Raw genomic sequence first — 18,940 nt, 5'->3', positions numbered from 1 at the left:
CACTACAGAGTGCATAACTTACAGTGTACACACATCTCTCTCTCTCTCTCTCTCACTCCTCTTCCCTCTATCCTTTCTTGCATTATCTCCCCCTCTCTTACTTTCTCTTCAGTTATCTCTCTCTTGCATTATATTTTTCTCTCTTTATTAGGTCTCTCTCCATCTCTCTCTTTTTACTGCTCTCCTGTTCCCTCTAACTCTCTCATTCTTAATCTCTATCGTTTTCTCTCTCTCTCATTCTCTCTCTCTCATTTTATCTAACTCATTCTGTATCTCACTCTCTCTCTCTCTTTTATTCTCTCACTCTCTCTCTTATTCTCTCTCTCACTTTCTCTCTAGCTTGTTAATTGAGCCTGTGGACTCACTGTTGTTTTTTCTCTCTTTTATTTTTCCCTGCCCTCTCTCTCTCTCTCTCTCTTATTTTCTCTTTCTCTCTCTCATTCTTAATCTCTCTTATTTTCTCTTTCTCTCTCTCTCATTCTCTCTCTCATTTTATCTAATTCATTCTTTCTCTCTCACTCTCTCTCTCTCTCTATCCCTCTCTTATTCTCTCACTCGCTCTCTCTCCCTAACTCCCTCCTATTCTCTCTCTCTCTTATTTTCTCTCTAGCTTGTTAATAGAGCCTGTGGACTCTATTTTCACTGTAGTTCTTTCTCTCTTTTATTTTTCCCTGCTCTCTCTCTCTCTCTCTCTCTCTCTCTCTCTCTCTCTCTCTCTCTCTCTCTCAGGCTTTAACGTGAGCTCAGCAGCTGCCCATCAGCAGTGAAACGACACCTCAAACAAGACACTGGACCACCAGACCCAAGACACGCTGCGTCCAGACGTCAGGAAGTGTAAATATGTCTCGCGTCTAGCGCTGCACTGGGACACGGCACAGACATGGACAGAGACACTGAAAACACAATCCACTCCAAACAAGCACACGCACACACACAGTCCCCCAGTTCAAAGCCATAAGGGCTATAAAACTGCGTTACACTGCATCCATCTGAGGACGGCTACTCAGCTGCTCAGCTGATACACTTATAATGCACAATCTAGAATGTTAGAACTGAAGATAACTGATTATACTAATGTTATTATTAGGACTGTTATTATAATTATCAAAACAATTATCGTTATCAACATAATCACATTATTCTGTGTAATGGGATTCATCGCTTTTGTTTAATTTGATCAAATTAGATTTTTTTGGTTTGTTTTGATGTAGATATATGAGTGGGCAAAAGAAGCTTCATTAGAATGTATTTTCATCATGTCGACATGAAAATCACATTAATTTCCTGTCCCATTTCACCCCTCACTCCTCCCACTGAGCCCTAAGCCCTCCGTTTTGCATGCTCACATCTAGGGGTAGGGTGTCCTGATTCTTGTTGAGATAGAGGGGTAGGGCGAAGTGTTAGGGCTACATGGCCCTCCAAACAGAGGTTTTTCAGAGACTCCAAACAGAGTGATATGAAAAAAAAAAGGAAAAACAGACAAGATGGCTGAACAAGAGACCAAAGAAACCCACAAATGTGAGAATTTTCTGCGTTAAAAAGTTACGATAACCATTGTATTGTCTCAATTTAATGACACTTCAGTGTATTATTGTGCCTTTCTTTATAGCAAGCATATGAAGTCGCTAGTACTATGCTGATGTCTCAGTAGCTAGCTAGCTAAACTTCCTTTTCCACCTTAATTGGTGGAGCAATCCTCCATTTAAGGTGGAACGGGAAAATTTGAACAAGAATCTGGTGAATATCTGACTTCAGCTTCATATCACTGAAGAATTAGGGGTGGATATAAATAATCGCCCCCCTCTTTGAAGGCATATGATTCCCTAAATGTAACTAAAGCCCAGCAGTGAGGAGCTGAACTTTACCCTCCTCTGCTGTCACTGCAGACTGGCTGGGTCGCCTACAGAGCAGCGCTGGTAGCTGTTAATGAAGTGATGCTCTTTTTTATTTGAGGGTCCCATTTCATAGGGGAAGATTTAAACCACTACCCCTTTGTAACTCAGTTCTGAGGGGCAAAGTGGGGTTGAAAACAAGGGGTAGGGGTAAAAATAAGAAATGTGACTGGGCCTTGATTTCCACAGAGTAAACACAGTCTCCAACTGTCATCACCAACGTCCAGTGAGAGCAACAGTGGCTGCATGTTTCAGCCAATTAATGTATTAATTTAATTTCCAAACAGACTTTAAGTACAAGCTATTCATGTTTGAAGAGAAATTTCAGAGAAGATTAGATATAAGATAATCCACTTACAGAAGGAGAACATCAACGAAAAATAAGTAAAAATAAGTTTCTGAAAGTTTCTAAAAGTTCAATAAACCACCAAAAACTGTCCTCATCAAATACACAGTACTTCACCCTCCTGTTATCTTCAAATGAACTAACATCTGTCATCTTTGGGGTCAGTTTGCCTCCAGCAATTTAAACCTCTGGAAAATATCAAAGTTTTGCTGGGAATTCTGTTTTCCCCTCCGTGAACTATCTGTCTTTCTCGCACTACTACAGGAGTGGTTATGTTATTTTAGGGCCCTAAAGCAGAGGAGATTACAAAATTGCATGTCCTACTGACCTCAATATCATCCAAAACAACCAAAACAAATGTGTAAAAGGTTGATATTTCTTATGTTTTTATTCAGCTAAAACAGCCTGAGGTCAAACTGACCCCAAAGAACACTTACGCGTACAAAACATAAAAAATATTGAAAACACATCATGTTAATTTCACGTTTACCCAGTTGTCCCCATTAAATTAGGAAACGTCATTAAATACGAAGCAAAAAAAAGATGTCAATCATTTATTTAGAGACGTTAAACATTGGAAGGAGTCAAACTGACCCCAAAGATAATAGTCCACAGCCATTCTTCCTCTGCGAGAAGACAACGCTGTGGGTCTGAGAGGATGTGCAGATGTTAATAGAAAAGGAAACAGACCAAAAAGAAGAATTTGCAAATCAAGCAAAGTAGCTGATGATCTTCTCAGAGCCTCAACATTGCTGAAAGTGTTTGGGATTACTTGGATCGTGAGAGAACATCGCTGCAGATTGCTGTGGAAAACTGAAAGTGAGTCTCCTGGAAAGAATGGAAGCTGTAATTGAGGTAAAGAGTGGACACGGTCAATACTGAAAATGTTGTATTTAGCTGTTGAGGCTTCTGTGTAATTTTCTGTTTAATGCATGTTCTCTGCTTTTTTCCCTGACATTGAAAAATGAGTAACTGGAACTAAATGACCATCTGATTGGAAAATAAATACATAAAGGATGGTCTCTGACTTCTCTGACACGGTATTGTATATATAGTCAGTGAACCTCCTCTGTAATTGTAGCCTTTCACTCTCGCCCTCATTCACACAGCTCATGGATTCTTGTTACATCTCTTAAAGAGAACTGGAGCTTTCCACTCTGCTGCTTTCATTAGTTTGCTTCTTGGTCTCCAATAAGTGCTGTCCAGTGCAGTCAGCTGACAATATGGCTTTAAAAGCACTTAAAAGAGGTAGTGGAATGAGACGGTACAACGGTATATTCTACAGCCACGCACAGTGCATGAGCAGCTGGGCTTCAGCCTGGAGCTACGGATGGCTGAAAGGGTCAAACTAGGAAAACTCACAAACTGTGTTAAAGATTGAGGCATTAATAACACACTAAAGTGTTATTAGCTCTTATTAGCTATTTTTCGCCAAAGACTCCCAGCATACTTTTCTAGTGAGACTGAATCGTCAGTGTGCACCTAATAATAACTGCAGAAAATCAGATTTTGTCAGTAATCCGATCAACGCGTTTACATGCATTAGACAAATCAGATCATGCGAAAACTCCAGGTCTACATGAGTCAGACAGTAATCGGATTTCTGCTTTGCAACCAGCCAATAAACTCCCAGAAGAAGACGTGGCGTAAATGTAAAACTCAATCCTCATACTTTTCTTTAAACATCGCGCCACTTTACCTAAAAATATACATCATTAAAGATGAAGAATATTTAAATCCTTCGTCAAGCATGTATTTCGTTTCAGCACCGCTCCAAAAGTGTTTTGCTGCGTCTCGCTTACTTCCAGTATCACATTCTGGTTCACACATGGGCAGACTGAGAAATCTGAAAGAAATCAGAGTAAGGGTATACACGCATGAGAAATCTGATTACTGAGCTAAAATCCAGCCTCTTTATCGGATTTCTTAATCGGATTTATAGACTTTACTCTGATCTAAGAAATTGGAGTTTGCTGCTTACACACCTATTTGAATAATCAGATAACTGCAGAAATCTGATTATGATCAGATTATTAAGTGCATGTAAACATACTCAGTGTGTTTTCAGTGTATTTTAAGCTTATGGGGTTGTCTGAAATATACCGTCATCATATCAGAGACCCTAGCAACCAATTGACCAAGTATCAGTAGGGCATGAACAACAAAAAACAACAAAACACAGGTTACGAGACAAACATGATTCACTTTTGTGCATCTTAACGCTGCAGAGCATGTTTCCTGACAACATCCTGACAAGATGCTATTGCAGCATTTGGATCAGAAATTTCATTGGCAGTCAGTGAACCCTGAAGTATTTTTAAAAATCTTTCTGAATCAAAATAGTCAAATGAAATCAAATTGTAGAAAAATGTGAAATTTCATGAAACACTGAATCGTTTCATGGAAAACTAGGGCTAAAAGATCATTTTTATATCAAAATTGCAATTTTCAAATCCCAAGAGCTGCAACTTTAATTATAGCCATTTTTTATTAACAAGGTTGTCTTAATTGGGGAACATTGACCTTATATCAGAGCTTGTAAACTGCCTGTAGATGGGTTGGTCCAGGGGTCGGCAACCCAAATGTTAACAAGAGCCATTTTGTCCTTTCAACAAAAATCAAACCACCTTGGGAGCCACAACATTTTATGTCCCTTTTATCACCTTGGCTGTAAATATGTCTCAGTATGTGCTGATGTGCTAGTATAGGCAAAAAAATATGACATAAACAAAAACGCAGACTTACTTTGAGCTTTATGAACTTTTTGAAGTTTGTGCTTTTCTCACATCTCCGGCAGGAAACCTTTCCTCAAAAGTGCAAGAGTGTCTTGTAGAAAGTCTCTCAACGTTCAATTTTTTACGAGGCTGAAGTCGCTTTTCATACTCCAGCTTCTTGTTTGAATCTTCCCATTCCACCTTAAATGGTGTCTGAGGCACCAGAATGTAACTGCTGAACCGTTTAAGGTATAACAGGAAATTCAAAGAAGCTGGCGAATGAGAAGCTGATTTCAGCTTTGCTCATTTTTAGAGTTTCACAGTTTCTTGTTGCAGATTAAATGTATGAGGAAGGTAGGCGAGATTGTTGCTATAGTTGCTATGGTGACCAGCAGTCTGTGTGCTGATCTTCAGGGTTAAAGGGTGAATTAGCAGTTCTACATTAACTCCAGCGTTTAAGACCATTTATTGTTAAACTGTGTTGAACGATCAGCAGAGCTTTATTTTACTGTAAAGGAGGATTATTTTATTTTTACCTACAAATCTAATTCTGCTGTGGAGCCACAAAAGGACAGTAAAAGAGCCACATGCAGCTCCAGAGCCACATGTTGCCGACTCCTGAGTTAGACCAATCGGAAGCAACCAAATAACTATATGCTGTGACATCACAACCACAACTAACTGGCAGTCCGGCATGTTCAGTGTTCAAGTCTCAAGCCAGAAAAAGTAGATGCTCTGGTCTTCTTGGCCAAAATAACAGCCCTGAACTTCCATCTACAGAAAATAATCGCAATTTAAATCGCAGTCCCAATACTGATCAGAAAAATCACGATTAGATCTTTTCCCCAAATCGTTCAGCCCTACGGAAAACCATCATCAAACTGTCACGAGGTCAGAGATTTACAGCCTGTTAGCTGCTCACCTAGAATGGCGACCACCTCGTCATCCTGAATGACCTCCAGGGACCCTGAGACGACGAAGCAGAGGCTGTCCACACTCTCTCCTGCGTGGTAGATGAGGTCACCCGGCGCGCAGTGAATGGTCTGGAACTCCATGGCCAGCGCACGCAGACAGCCGTCACTGGCCAACCGAAACGCAGGGTGCTCCTTAAACACCTTCCTGTTCAGGTGCACACAGATATCAGCACGCATGTCCTTCGGACAAATCTGCAGCACCTACAGAGAGAGAGAGAGAGAGAGAGAGAGAGAGAGAGAGAGAGAGAGAGAGAGGAATCTTTCAGTTTCCATATTCAACATGTTCTTGTGTTTTTTTAAATGTTGGACCTGGTTTGTGTGATATTAGGTATTAGTGTGACCACAAATGTGATGCATTCAAAACAGGCTACTTTTGCAGATTAGTATGGACGCTGTATAGACTGGGGAGCAGACAGTATGTTCTGAAGCAATGTTTACACAGGACATCAGTTTCTTGTTTAAACATCATATGGCCCCTTATAATAGAGGATAAAGTTCAAATTAAAAATAGAAAAATTCCAGTCAAAACAGCCACTAACCACAAGTACAAGTTATTCAGTGTTCAGTTTAAACACAAAATTTACTGTTACATTAAAAAATTTACATTCAAAAACAAGAAGTGACCCAAACAGAACTTACAGTTTTACTTCTAGTTCATTTTCCACCTGCTTGAGAGTCCATCATAATGACCACAATAAACAATTATGAACTATTTCATTGTCTTTTTGGTCATTTTATGTTGAACTAAACCATCTAACTGGCCTACTTAGCTATCTTGCTTACTAGTTAGCATCTTAGATGGTATACGCAGCAACGCACTGCACCCACACAACAATGTCTACAATTACACTAAATCATATGTAGAATATAACAAAGCTCATATTTTTCTCTGTTAAGAGTGAAAACATGAGCAAAAACGCTTAGTCTGTGAAGGCTACCATAGAAGTGTTAGCGGTTAGCATGCTATGTAGCTTGTGTCACCTCAGTGAACTTTTTACAAAGTAATAATTTTAAAAATAGCAATTCACACATCAACATACTGCAAAGACAAACATACATTATTTACTTCTGTAGAAAATAATAAAGCTGTTAAAATGGATTTTTCCTGGTCTGACCAGCGGTCTTGACGTGAAAGCCGTGCGCTTTAATTGAATCATAAAAACCTTAAAGACGACTTAATATAATCATTTTTGTTTCCAGTATGTAGTGTCCACTTATTTTCTTTACTGCAGCTTCCATTTTTCCAGGAGACTCACTTTCAGTTTCTCAAAGAAATCTGCAGGGACCTCCAAAGTTCAGTCTTAGAAGTTGGTTGCATTTTCTGCTTTTTACAAATCCAAATAAAACACATTCAGCGATGTTGACGTCTGGACTGTGGCATGGTCAGTTTATTGTTCCGAGAACACCAGGAGCTTCTTTGCTTGATTTGTAAATTTTCTTCCCTTTCTCAGCCCCACAGCGCTGAGTCGTCTTCTCACAGTGGAAGGATGGACAGAAACACCTGTGGATGTTTTCAGATCTGAAGCAGCTTGATTTTCTCCTCTCTCTCAAAGATGAAAGCTATACGTGCTGTTTATCTGATGGGGTCAGTTTTGGTCATCTGCCAGGTCTTGCACAGTTGTTAGGAGTCTCATTTTCTCTGCAGCCTTAACCATTTTTTGCGTAAACTCAAATATCTCCTGAAAAATGAATAAACTGTGCTTAATGGCTGTTTTGAATGAATTAATGGAGGCTTGGTTTTGTCATTTCCTTTGAATCATACAGTAAATCATGTGTAAAAGGCGGTCTAATGTGTTTTTGTCATCACAACCATGATGAATTTCAAAACAGGCTGTTTAATTTCCAAATACGGACTGTATGGGCTGATGTGGGCGGTATGTTCTCAAACTTTAACAGTGTTTACATCAAACTTCTTTAATTTATTCTATAATATAAGCCCTTTATATAGAAAAAGACACATCACAAGAGTGTCTTACATGAATTTTATACCCTGGGTGCTTCCTTTGAAGATAGAGAGTGCAAGAGAGATGGAGAAATACATATGTAGGGTAGCTGGAGAGCTCACAGACTTCACAACATACTCTGTGTATGCCTTTAGATCTCCCTCCAGGGTGTACAGTATAGATCTCTGCAGCATGTCTGCAGGTGGGAACAACAGCTCACACCACCGGCAAGGAACCAAACAGATACACAGCGGTGTGTGAGAGAAAGAGCCTGAGCTTTGTGCTGGTTTACCTTCTCAGTGTCGATGCCTCTGGACATGGACCACGTGGAGGCGATGTAGTCCATGACCCTCTCACTCAGGCCTTTAGGCACCTGGTAGAGTTTGAGGAAATCCCTCACGCTGTTCAGCATCTCATGGTAACGGTTAGTGTTGGCGTACATCTGCTGGAAGATTGTGGTCACGTTACCGAAGATGGTGGCATACAGGAGAGCTGGGGGGAGAGAAAGACAAAGGGGTAGAGATTTAGATATTAAATCATTCAATTTCATTATACCACAGTTGGTTCTGACCTCACCATGTGAATAGCTGAGAAGTATTCTAGTCAGTTTAGAAGTATGTATATTAGAACTGAACTCCAACCGAATCTCTTTAAGTATCACTCCGTCTGAGTTTGATTCGCATTGAAGCCACAGCCATCCGTAAGTCCAAGAGATTCTAACTGTAACGGAATTTGCAGTCAGCCCTCTCCTCCAAGTGTGCTAAGCCGACAGCAGCAGTTTTTGGTGTTTCATGTGTCTCGGAGGAAGCGTGCGCTAGCATGATGGAAGACTTAAAGCTGCGCTTTGTAGGATTTGGGGATTTGGAGACCCCTCTGGTGGACATGTGTAATTGCATGCAACATGTAGAAGAACGTTTTGTAACATGGATTGTGCTTCAGACCCCCAGGTGAATCTGATGATCGCGAGTGGTTCTCGCACTACTACAGGTGAGGTGATGTTAGGTTAGGGTCCTAAAGCAGAGGGAAGTTTTTAAAGATTATAAAATTGCATGTAAAAGTGACCTCAACATCATGCAAAGCAACCAAAACAAAGGTGTGTAAAATGATATTTCTTATGTTTTATACAGCTAAAACAGCCTGATTTTACTGTTGTGTACAGGACATTGAAAACACATCATCATGTTAGTTTGAAGTATTCAAAGAGAAACCTTGGTGCAGGATGTTTTCCAAGGATGTAAGTGAATCATCTACTATTGTCCTCATAGTTGATTTTGCATTTGAGGCATAAACAGTGAGCTACCATGAAGCTTCCTGCTGTCCAGCGCTATGCAGAGAGTCTCACCTGCACAGCACCCACTCTCCTGCCTGCACAGACTCAAACTATCTAATCACAGACATTCTGTGTCTCCTGCCTCACGATACTCATCTTTGCTTGCAAAGTCTAAGCCTTCGGTGGACGCTCCTTTTATACCCAATCATAACACCCTGACCTGTTACCAATTCACCTGCTTATTGTGGAATGTTCCAAAACCACGTGATTTGAATATTCTGTAACTTTTTCACTCTTATTTTGCCCCGGCCCAACTTTTTTTGAGCGTGTTGCAGGCATCAAATTCAAAATTTGTTTACAAAATACAATCCCAAGTTGGTCTGCCAAAACATTTAAAGTAATTTCTTTGTACGTTTGTAGGTTAAATAAAGGTTCAAGAGAATTACCACATCACACATTCATATTTGTACTGCATTTTACAAATCTCACGGAAAATGAACAACCTGTACCGACTGCCTGTTTTGACCGGAAATGAAATGAATGAAAATGAAAGGTTGATCTCTGACTTTTGCATAGCGATATATACATGTGATTAAATTTAATGCATCAGTTTTTTTCAGACTGCTTGTAAAGTGGATATCAAAGCGTGGATGTGTGTGTGTCCGCTATGCATCCTGCAGCTGTCAGCTGGAGAACGAGCTACAGGAGAACTACAGAGCTATTGCACAACACATCTAGAGGGAGGGGGTGAGACGGATGACAGAGATAAACAGAGGGAGAGGGGAGGAGGGGAGGGGTGAAAGAGGAGGAAGGACGATAATGTAATAAAGATGAGTAAATGACTTTCTAAAGTGGTTTAGGTGTGTAAATAATGGATGAGGTTAGATGGAAGAAACACACACGTGAAGTTTGTGTGTACATAAAGTTCATAGCACGTACATTTTCATAAACGCTTAAGGAGACTTTATCTTTTCAAGATGGCAATAGCTGAAGGTTCTTGATTTACTTTTGTCAATATTGTAAACAAAACAATTAGATTAAACATGCTGATTCATATATTGAAAGATTGTTAGCTTCCTTTTACCCTGTTTTACAATGGTCAGGACCCCCCAGGACCACCAACGAGTAGGTATTATTTGTGTGGTGGATCATTCTCAGCACTGCAGTAACACTGATGTGGTGGTGGTGTGTTAGTGTGTGTTGCGCTGCTACAAGTGGATCAGACACAGCAGTGCTGCTGGAGTTTTTAAACACTGTGTCCACTCACTGTCCACTCGATTAGACACTCCTACCTTGCTAGTCCACCTTGTAGATGTAAAGTCAGAGACGATAGCTCATCTGCTGCTGCACAGTTTGTGTCGGTCATCCTCTAGTCCTTCATCAGTGGTCACAGGATGCTGTTGGCTGGATATTTTTAGTTGGTGGACTATTCTCAGTGCAGTGACACTGAGGTGTTTAAAAACTCCAGCAGCACTGCTGTGTCTGATCCACTCATACCAGCGCAACACACACCAACTTGCTTTATTTTTTTTATGTCCTCACCAGTTTTGTTATTATGGTAAATATTCAAAGCTTGGACCCACTGATGGCCACTTAAGGGGTTACAATGGTCATTATAATTGTGTACAATTGGCAATTAAGCAGATAGAAAAGCTAGATGTCCTCAAAGTTTTGACGTACAGCGTCCATGATGGGTCAGAACAGAATGATGTTCTCACTCTGTCCCTGAAGGCGGGGTTACAGTGATGATTTGGGGTTAATGCCCCCATACAAGCAGCTTCTGTTCACTATCAGTACCAGTCGCTTTCTGCAGGCAGGGCCATTCTGAGTGTTAAACAGGGAATCCAGTGTGTGTGTGTGTGTGTGTGTGTGTGTGTGTGTGTGTGATTGAGTGAGTGTGTGAGGGTGAGGTTATGTGCGCAGGCATGCAGACTGACAGACTCGGCTGGATTTGGGACAGATTTGGCTCGAAGGTGACAGCGAATAGGAGCAGAGCTGACAGTGAATGTCTTCACACATCACACACACACACACACACACACACACACACACACGTGTGTAAGACTAAGGGACACCGTACAGAGTGTGCTGAGTCAAAGACTGGATATTTACAGGGTTAGAGGGGAAAGAAAAGCCTAAAAAGCAGAGAAAAAGCAGAGAAGCCTGCAGCCTCTCAGATTGTACAGAGAGAGCCTTCGGAGTTAAAAGTGAACATGTTTTATTGAAGGACCACCCCACCACCCACTGCACTCCAACACACACACACACACACACACTTTCATTTGTATATATCAGGACATAGGTAATGTTAAAGCCTGATAAATCAATGTGATCAGTTATTAATCTGTGTTACTGAGCTCTGCTAAAGCCTGAGTAGACTGATAAATCAATGTGATGATCAGTTATTAATCTCAGTGTTACTGAGCTCTGCTAAAGCCTGAGTAGACTGATAAATCAATGGGATGGTCAGTTATTAATCTCAGTGTTACTGAGCTCTGCTAAAGCCTGAGTAGACTGATAAATCAATGTGATCGGTTATTAATCTCAGTGTTACTAAGCTCTGCTAAGGTATGAGTAACAAAATCTCCAAATCAGTAACTTTACATGAGAAGACATTTGAATTTGAATTTAATTGAACAAGATTCTAAGTAATTTTATTGGCCATTCATCATGAAAGTTTATCACAGTGTAATGGGCAGCTGACATTTTTTAAAATTCTGTTAGAAAATATGAAAAACTACAAACATCTGTTCTCACAGTGGAGATATGTATGCAGATACCTATATGTAATAATAGCATGTCCCATATATATTACATATTTGTAATTACTTATATGTTATAATAACATGTCCCATATACATTACAGGTTTGTGAGTACCTAAACTATAATAATAACAAATAATAACAAATAAAAACAAAATGTCCCATCTGTATTATATATTTGTAAGTCCTTATGTAATAACTTGTCCCAAATGTTTTACATATTTGTAAGTATACGTAATATGAACCATATGTATTATAATGTTTGTAAATATGCCTATATGTACCAATATCATGTCCCATATGTATTATATATTATATATCTAGTATGTAATATGTCCCATATTTACTATATATTTGTAAGTATCTATACATAATATGTCTCATATGTTATGTATATATATATATATATATATATATATATATATATATATATATGTTTGCAAATACCTATAATAATAACAACATGACCCATTTGTATTATATATGTGAGTACCTATATGTAATAATTACTTGTCCCACGTTTTACAGAAGTACATACATGTAATAATGTTAAACGAAATACGTAATATTAACATCTCATATGTAATTGTATTAAGACTTTCTACATCTAACCCTAAACCTAAACCTAACCATAAAATCCGTAACCAAAAAATTTTTTTTCTTTTTCTTTTCTTTGCTGTTTCAGTTTGGAATGAAACATGGGGCTTTATGAGGTCAGGACCGATGTGTCTCTTGTTTTCCGGTATAGTGACGATATATTCTGGCCTGAAATTGCAGGAATAGGACACATAAATAATTGTGTTCTGTCTTGCTGTTTTTTTCATGAGCGACAGTTACAGATACACGGTCACATGAATTTTAATGAACAGGCATACTGCACTATTCATTACCCAGAACATCTATGAGATTAAACTGCTCCAACTTTCATTAGCAGGCCTGAGTTTGTATTACTCTGTGTGTGTGTGTGTGTGTGTGTGTGTGTGTGTGGTGTCAGAGGAGTGTTTGTCCAGTGATGTGAGACTGTGTATAACTGGCTGAGTGTCTGAGATGTGTTAGCGTCAGATGAGTCCGCTGATGTGCGACTGCAGCGACTGTAGAGACGACTGACTGTGAAAGATCAGCCATTAAATGTTCTGCTCTCTCTTCATCCGCTGATTTGAAGAGTGTGACGAAGACCATGATCACACACACAATCTGAGCATCTGCCAAGAGACAACACACACACACACACACACACACACACACACACAAACACTCTCAGCAGCCACTTTTCCAGAAAACCCTCTCTGCAGCTCCACCTCACTGCTGTACACTTAGACACTGTAGCTCATCTGCTGATGTACAGCTGTGTTAGCCATCCTCTAGTCCTTCATCAATGGTCAGTTTCTGACCACAGGGCCACCCAAGAGAATGCTTCACCGCCCAAATAATATCTGGACCAGGAAGGCACACAGCTTTCGAAACGAGAGATAAACATGTTTATTACCATAAGATACTGTGCTACTCAGTGCTATTTATCCGATTTCCATTAAAGAGTTTCATTAGATCAGTTAATGCTAAAAAGCATGTTGGCTATAGACCAATCAGAATGCAGTTCTAAGCAGAACTGGACTGTGTTTATGTGTTTGACTGTTTATCCATATCAATATTTCTCCTTTTCTTTCAGATTATTTGATTTGACAATTTATTGTAGACCTATTTAAGCTTTTACTCCATTTTCGGCTGAACGTTTTCAATGACTGTTCAAACAGACCGAACATGGTTGCCAGATTGGGCAGAATCCATAGTTTAGCACTCACGCTACCGTGTCAGTGTGTTTGGTGTGTTGAGAATGGTCCACCACTCAAGTAATATCTGGACATCAGTCCTGTGGTTGGAAACTGAATGGGGTAGAGGGGGGTTGATGAATTGAGCATCATGGCCTACAGTTGGTAATTTACAGACGACATAATATGGATTAAATACTAGCATTATAATAATATTGCTTATGGCTTCAACAAATATTTGATCATATTCAAATAGTGGCTAACTCAAAAGCCATTCAAATGAGCAACACATTTTTTACTTTTATGAGCCAGCGTGCTTTTGTGGGGAAAGAAGTGTTTATCAGGCTAAATGCCAGCTTATCGCATGTAGCACACAGCTTCCAACTCACTGGTGATTGTGATTTGTCACAATTTATAAGACTCTCACAATTTGAGGCAACAGTACAGTCTTAGCCGCACATGCAGTCCAAATAAGGTTCCTACTGCTCAGGATTGCTATTTAGTATGTAACACACACTAAAACAGATGGTTCTTCAAGGGTTCTGGTGGTTAGAACTGTGGACATACTTGCATGCTTAAATAGTTATTTGCATGGTGAAATGATTCTTCAGACTGATGGAGAATGTGTTGTACATGGTTCTACACAGTCGAGTCACATTATTATGACCAGCTAATATCCAGAGTAACCGCCGTGTGCAGCACGGACAGCAGCTAGACGGGCTGGGAGTGACTCAATAAGGTCCTGGTAGGTTGTCATAGGTATCTGGAGCCATGCTGACTGCAGTGCATCCCACAGCTGCTGGAGGGGGTGTGGGGGAGGATCCACGGAGCGAACACGACGATCCAGGTGGTCCCACAGATGCTCAGGTGGGTTCAAGTCTGGGGAATTAGGGGGCCAGGGTAGTACTTGGTGGTCTTGGTCACGCTCTTCCAACCAATGTCAGACATTTCTAGCAGCGTGACGTGTCAAACTGTCTTGCTGGAAGATCCCATTCGTCCCCGGGAAGACAATCAGTATGTATGGGTGTACGTGATCCGCAAGGATGGATTCATAACCAAATCGGTTGAGAGTGTCTTCCACATGGATGAGTGAGCCCAGAGAATGTCACGGAAATATTTCCCTGACCGTAACACTGCCACCACCCGCTTGTGGACATAAAGTGGTCATAATAATGTGACTCGACTGTGTATAAAGAACCTTTGTGAAAATTCATTTTTCTGTATTATTTTCATGTATATAATACATTTAATTGTACATATATGTATATGTTGTATATTATTTTTATGTATATTTTAGTGTATATATGTTTTTATTTGTTTTTGAGTTTAATTATATTTAAAGTTTGAGGAAATCTACAAAAGGTAAATCGTTTAAAAAAAATTCTAATTCTAAATTTTCATGATTACGATTTTTGCCATCATCGAGCAGACCTATAGTTTACTTTATCCTTTATCAACTTAATGGCTAGAACCTGTTCTAATCTGAGTTCAGCGAGTTCAGTATTTGGCTGGACTTTCTTGGTACTTACCATCATTCTACCCCAAAATAATTACCTTGTACTTTGTAAGGCTGAACAATTTGGGGAAAATATCACGATTTTCTGACCAACATTGTGACTGCAGTTTATATTTGTGACCACAGTTTATATTTGCAATTATTTCCTATAAATTAAGCCACAGGCCCTTTATTTATTTATTTACTCTTTTATTTAGGCCGCAAAGACCCACATATCTGCTTGCGGTTTGAATGCTGTGCCAGACTGATGGATAATTGGGGTTTGGTTGCCTCTGATAGGTCCTACAGGCGGCTCAGAAGCTCAGTGTTATTAGATTCAATCTCACTTAAAACTTACTACAGCAATGCGGCTGATGATACACGCTACAATAAAAACTTCAGCTCTTGCAATTTCAATATAAAACAGCACACATACTTTGGCGCTTATACCTAGAATTAACGCCTAGAACTTAAGGGGCTGTAAAAGAAAGTGTTACCCCGAAATCACTGCGCATCCCTGGTTTCGGATAAAGTAGATGGTGAGTGAACACACAGCCTCTGTTCTCCAGCACACAGAAACACTCACGTGCATCACAAAACATGTCACAGCGCTTATCTGACATCTTCAGCTCGCGCTGCAGCGCAGTCTTATCAAAATGATAACCTAAAATTCATCATGCAACATGGTTTCCACCTCCTCTTGGCTGTTCTAAAAATAGAGCAATGTTTGGCTAATCTCATTCCCATTCCCCACTCTCTTCCCCGCACTGTCTCTGGAATTACTCCCATTACGCTGGCATTCCCGAGACGGGGATTGGGCCAGGATTTATTGCTTTTTTCCCATTGAGTCGGGGTCTTAGATTGGAAACGGATTGAATTGGCTGCATTCCGCTTGCGGTACACTTCTGCCTGCTTAGCATGTTTGCCTCCATGCACACTGTTAAGGAAAGTGGGTACGTCCTGCTTTTTCTGGATGCTAGTTGATAAGGGTGGGCAGTGTGATGATGTGTTAATGTTATAAATTACCTCACAATTAGTGTAAAACTACGACATGTTCATTTTCAGATGTTCTACTCAATATTAGCTTCAATATTTACTTTATTTCTTTGGTTTACATTTATTGAATATTAAATATTTGTTGCAGCCCTAGTCACAATGTGCCTTTCAGACTATATCAAGGACAACTTGAGGACTTCTAGAACACGGAATAACTGCATGTATCATAAAGACACAGAAAAACTATAGAGGGTCTGTAAACAACAGCAACCAGCATACGGTAACTGCTCATACTGCACGGTAACGGATTGGATGTGATGCCCATTCTGGCATCATCTTATTTCATTCACTTATTTGTAAGACAAACTTCGCCACACATACACACATCTTTTCCCTGACCTCAAAAACCCACTGCCCCACTGCCTGCTTTCCTATCCACTCTCTTTTTTCTGTCCTCTATTTTTTTAAACAATTTCCCCCCCTATTAAATTTCTACTCTAGTGCTGTACTGTCAACCAGAGAGGCTCAAACAGTAGATTAAAAGTGCGCTCTTCTTTATTGCTTTATATGCAACAGAGAGGATTATGCAGAGTAAGACAGACAGCCACAGTGAAGAGTCATTATTTCAATAGAAGAGAGTGGAGAAAGCAGCGATCGTCCTAGCGCAGCAGAGAAGACTCAAATATGTGTCAACTTTAACTCTCGAAAGCAAATATATCAGTTACGGCAACTTCCAAACGCAAATGTATGAATTCTATTAAGTCTTAAAAGCAAATAGATGCATTACACCAGCTGCCTAAAGGACATGTTTGAGCTACACCAGCTTCCTAAAGCAAATACATGAGTTATACCAATTTCCAAAGGCAAATATATGAGTTACACCAATTTCCAAAGGCAAATGTATGAGTTACACCAATTTCCAAAGGCAAATGTATGAGTTACACCAACTACCAAATCACTGCTGTCAAAACAAAACCTCATATCTCCAAAATGAGAACTTTACAGGAGAAGGAAAAAACTACTCTACTTTTAATGTAAGTCAATGGAATCAGACTTTTTTCCAAGCAATTCTGGGTCATTTCTGTTGGTCCATTCATCATGAAATTTACACACAATGTATAGGGCCATGGGTACTTTCAAATTATGTCAAAAACTGAAGAACAACAAAAATGGAGATACGAGATTTTGTTCCAACAGCAGCAAAATGTAAATGTATGAGTTACACCAACTCCTAAAGCAGCGGTTCCTGACCTGATTTCCAGACAGTCCACATTTGTTGCTCCGACTAAACCTGCAACACATACGGGTGGAAAAAAAAGTGAACTGTCTGAGGCCCTGAGGGTCCAGGTTAGGGAACCACTGCTGTAAAGCATGAGCGAGACGACCTCCCAAGCTTCAAGAAATCCAAGCTGTCGTGAGTTTCATAATGACACCTGAAATTGGAGCAATTTCACTATTTCACTGTAGATTGAGTCAGACTGGTTGAAGGAAGAAGGCACTGCGTCGTCCCTCACCTCCTCCCTGTGGTTATTTGATTTACCAGCAGAAAATGACTCGGGTTTATAAGAGACATATGTGAGCGCTGCTTCCTTTGCAGCCACTGTTCCAGGTAACCAACTCCCAAAAGCACGTACTGTATTACGGCATTACATCCGTCTGCAGACTCTGTTTAATTTGAAACAGTTTCTATGGGGTGGTAAAGGCCCTGGGGAGAAGAACACAGCGACACAGTGTCACTTAGGACCATATAGCAACATATGACGCACAACTGTTGCGCCTCTCCAGCACCGCTCAGATGATGGGGTGACGCTTTTGAAGTGAGCAGCGGAGAAATAAAGCTCATTAGTGAATGTGTGGAAATCTTGCAGGACTAAAGCAGAGCTTTCCAGCCTCCAGCTCCTGAGCTGCTGCCCACTCCCCTGCGCTCATTAGGCAAATACTGCACCATCTGTCATTACACGACGCAAAGAGCCACTGTGTCCACTCACACACACAAAGAGACTTAAAAACATGAGCTCTGCTGCTCTTAGCACCCAAGAAGGCGGAGTGAAGGGTGGAGAGAGACAGAAAAGACAATAAAGATGTCGAGAGCAAAAGAAAAGAAAGGAGAAGAGAAGAGAATAAAGAAGAAAAGAACAGAAGAAAAGCAGAGAACAGTAAAGAAGAAGAGTTGAGAAGAAAAGAAGAGAAAAGGAGAAAAAAGAAGTGAAGAAAAGAGTGGTCGAGAAGAGAAGACAAGAGAACAGAAGAAAAAGAAGAAGAGGGAAAAGAGAGAAGGATAGAAGGGAAGGTGAGTGAAGAGAGGAAAGGAGAGGAGAATGGAAGAAAAAAGAGAAAAGAGAAGAGGTGAAGAGATGAGAAAAGAGAAGACGAGAGAAGAAGAAAAAGCGAGAAGAAAAGAGAGGAAAAAAGACATGAGAAGAGAATAAAAGATGTGAAGAAAGTAGAGAAGAAGAGAAGAGAACACAAGAAAGCAGAGAAGAGAGGAGAAAAAACAAGAACAGAGACCAAAAGAGAAGAGAGTAGAGGAGCAAAGAAGAAAGAGAAAAGAGAAGAAAAAATGACAATAGAAGAGACAAAAAAGAAGAGATGAGAGTAGAGAAGAGTAGAAAGTAGAGAAGGAGAGGAGAAGAGGAAAAAATGAGAAGAGAGAAGAAAAAATGAGAACGGAAGAGACAAAAAAAGAGAAAAGAGATAAAAAGTATTAGAGGAGAAGAAATGAGAAGAGAAGAAAGGAGAAAAAATGAGAACAGAGGAGACAAAAAGAGAAGAGAAGAGAAG

General features: G+C 40.0%; 1 protein-coding gene across 1 annotated transcript in view; it reads right to left on the bottom strand.

Moving 5' to 3' along the window:
• kcnh1a (potassium voltage-gated channel, subfamily H (eag-related), member 1a) overlaps window positions 1-18,940 on the bottom strand; it is a 128,164-nt gene that overhangs the window by 51,194 nt on the left and 58,030 nt on the right. Inside the window, exons 8-9 of the mRNA XM_036594047.1 lie at window positions 8,162-8,361; window positions 5,875-6,127 (exon numbers count right to left, since the gene is read on the bottom strand). Of these exons, the coding sequence (XP_036449940.1) occupies window positions 5,875-6,127; window positions 8,162-8,361 (453 nt within the window). The remainder of the gene's footprint in view (window positions 1-5,874; window positions 6,128-8,161; window positions 8,362-18,940) is intronic.

This window comes from Colossoma macropomum, unplaced genomic scaffold, assembly GCF_904425465.1.
Source record: "Colossoma macropomum unplaced genomic scaffold, Colossoma_macropomum, whole genome shotgun sequence".
NCBI lineage: Eukaryota > Metazoa > Chordata > Actinopteri > Characiformes > Serrasalmidae > Colossoma > Colossoma macropomum.
The sequence above is the reverse complement of the archived record's forward strand: the minus strand, read 5'-3'. Positions and strand labels throughout refer to the sequence as shown.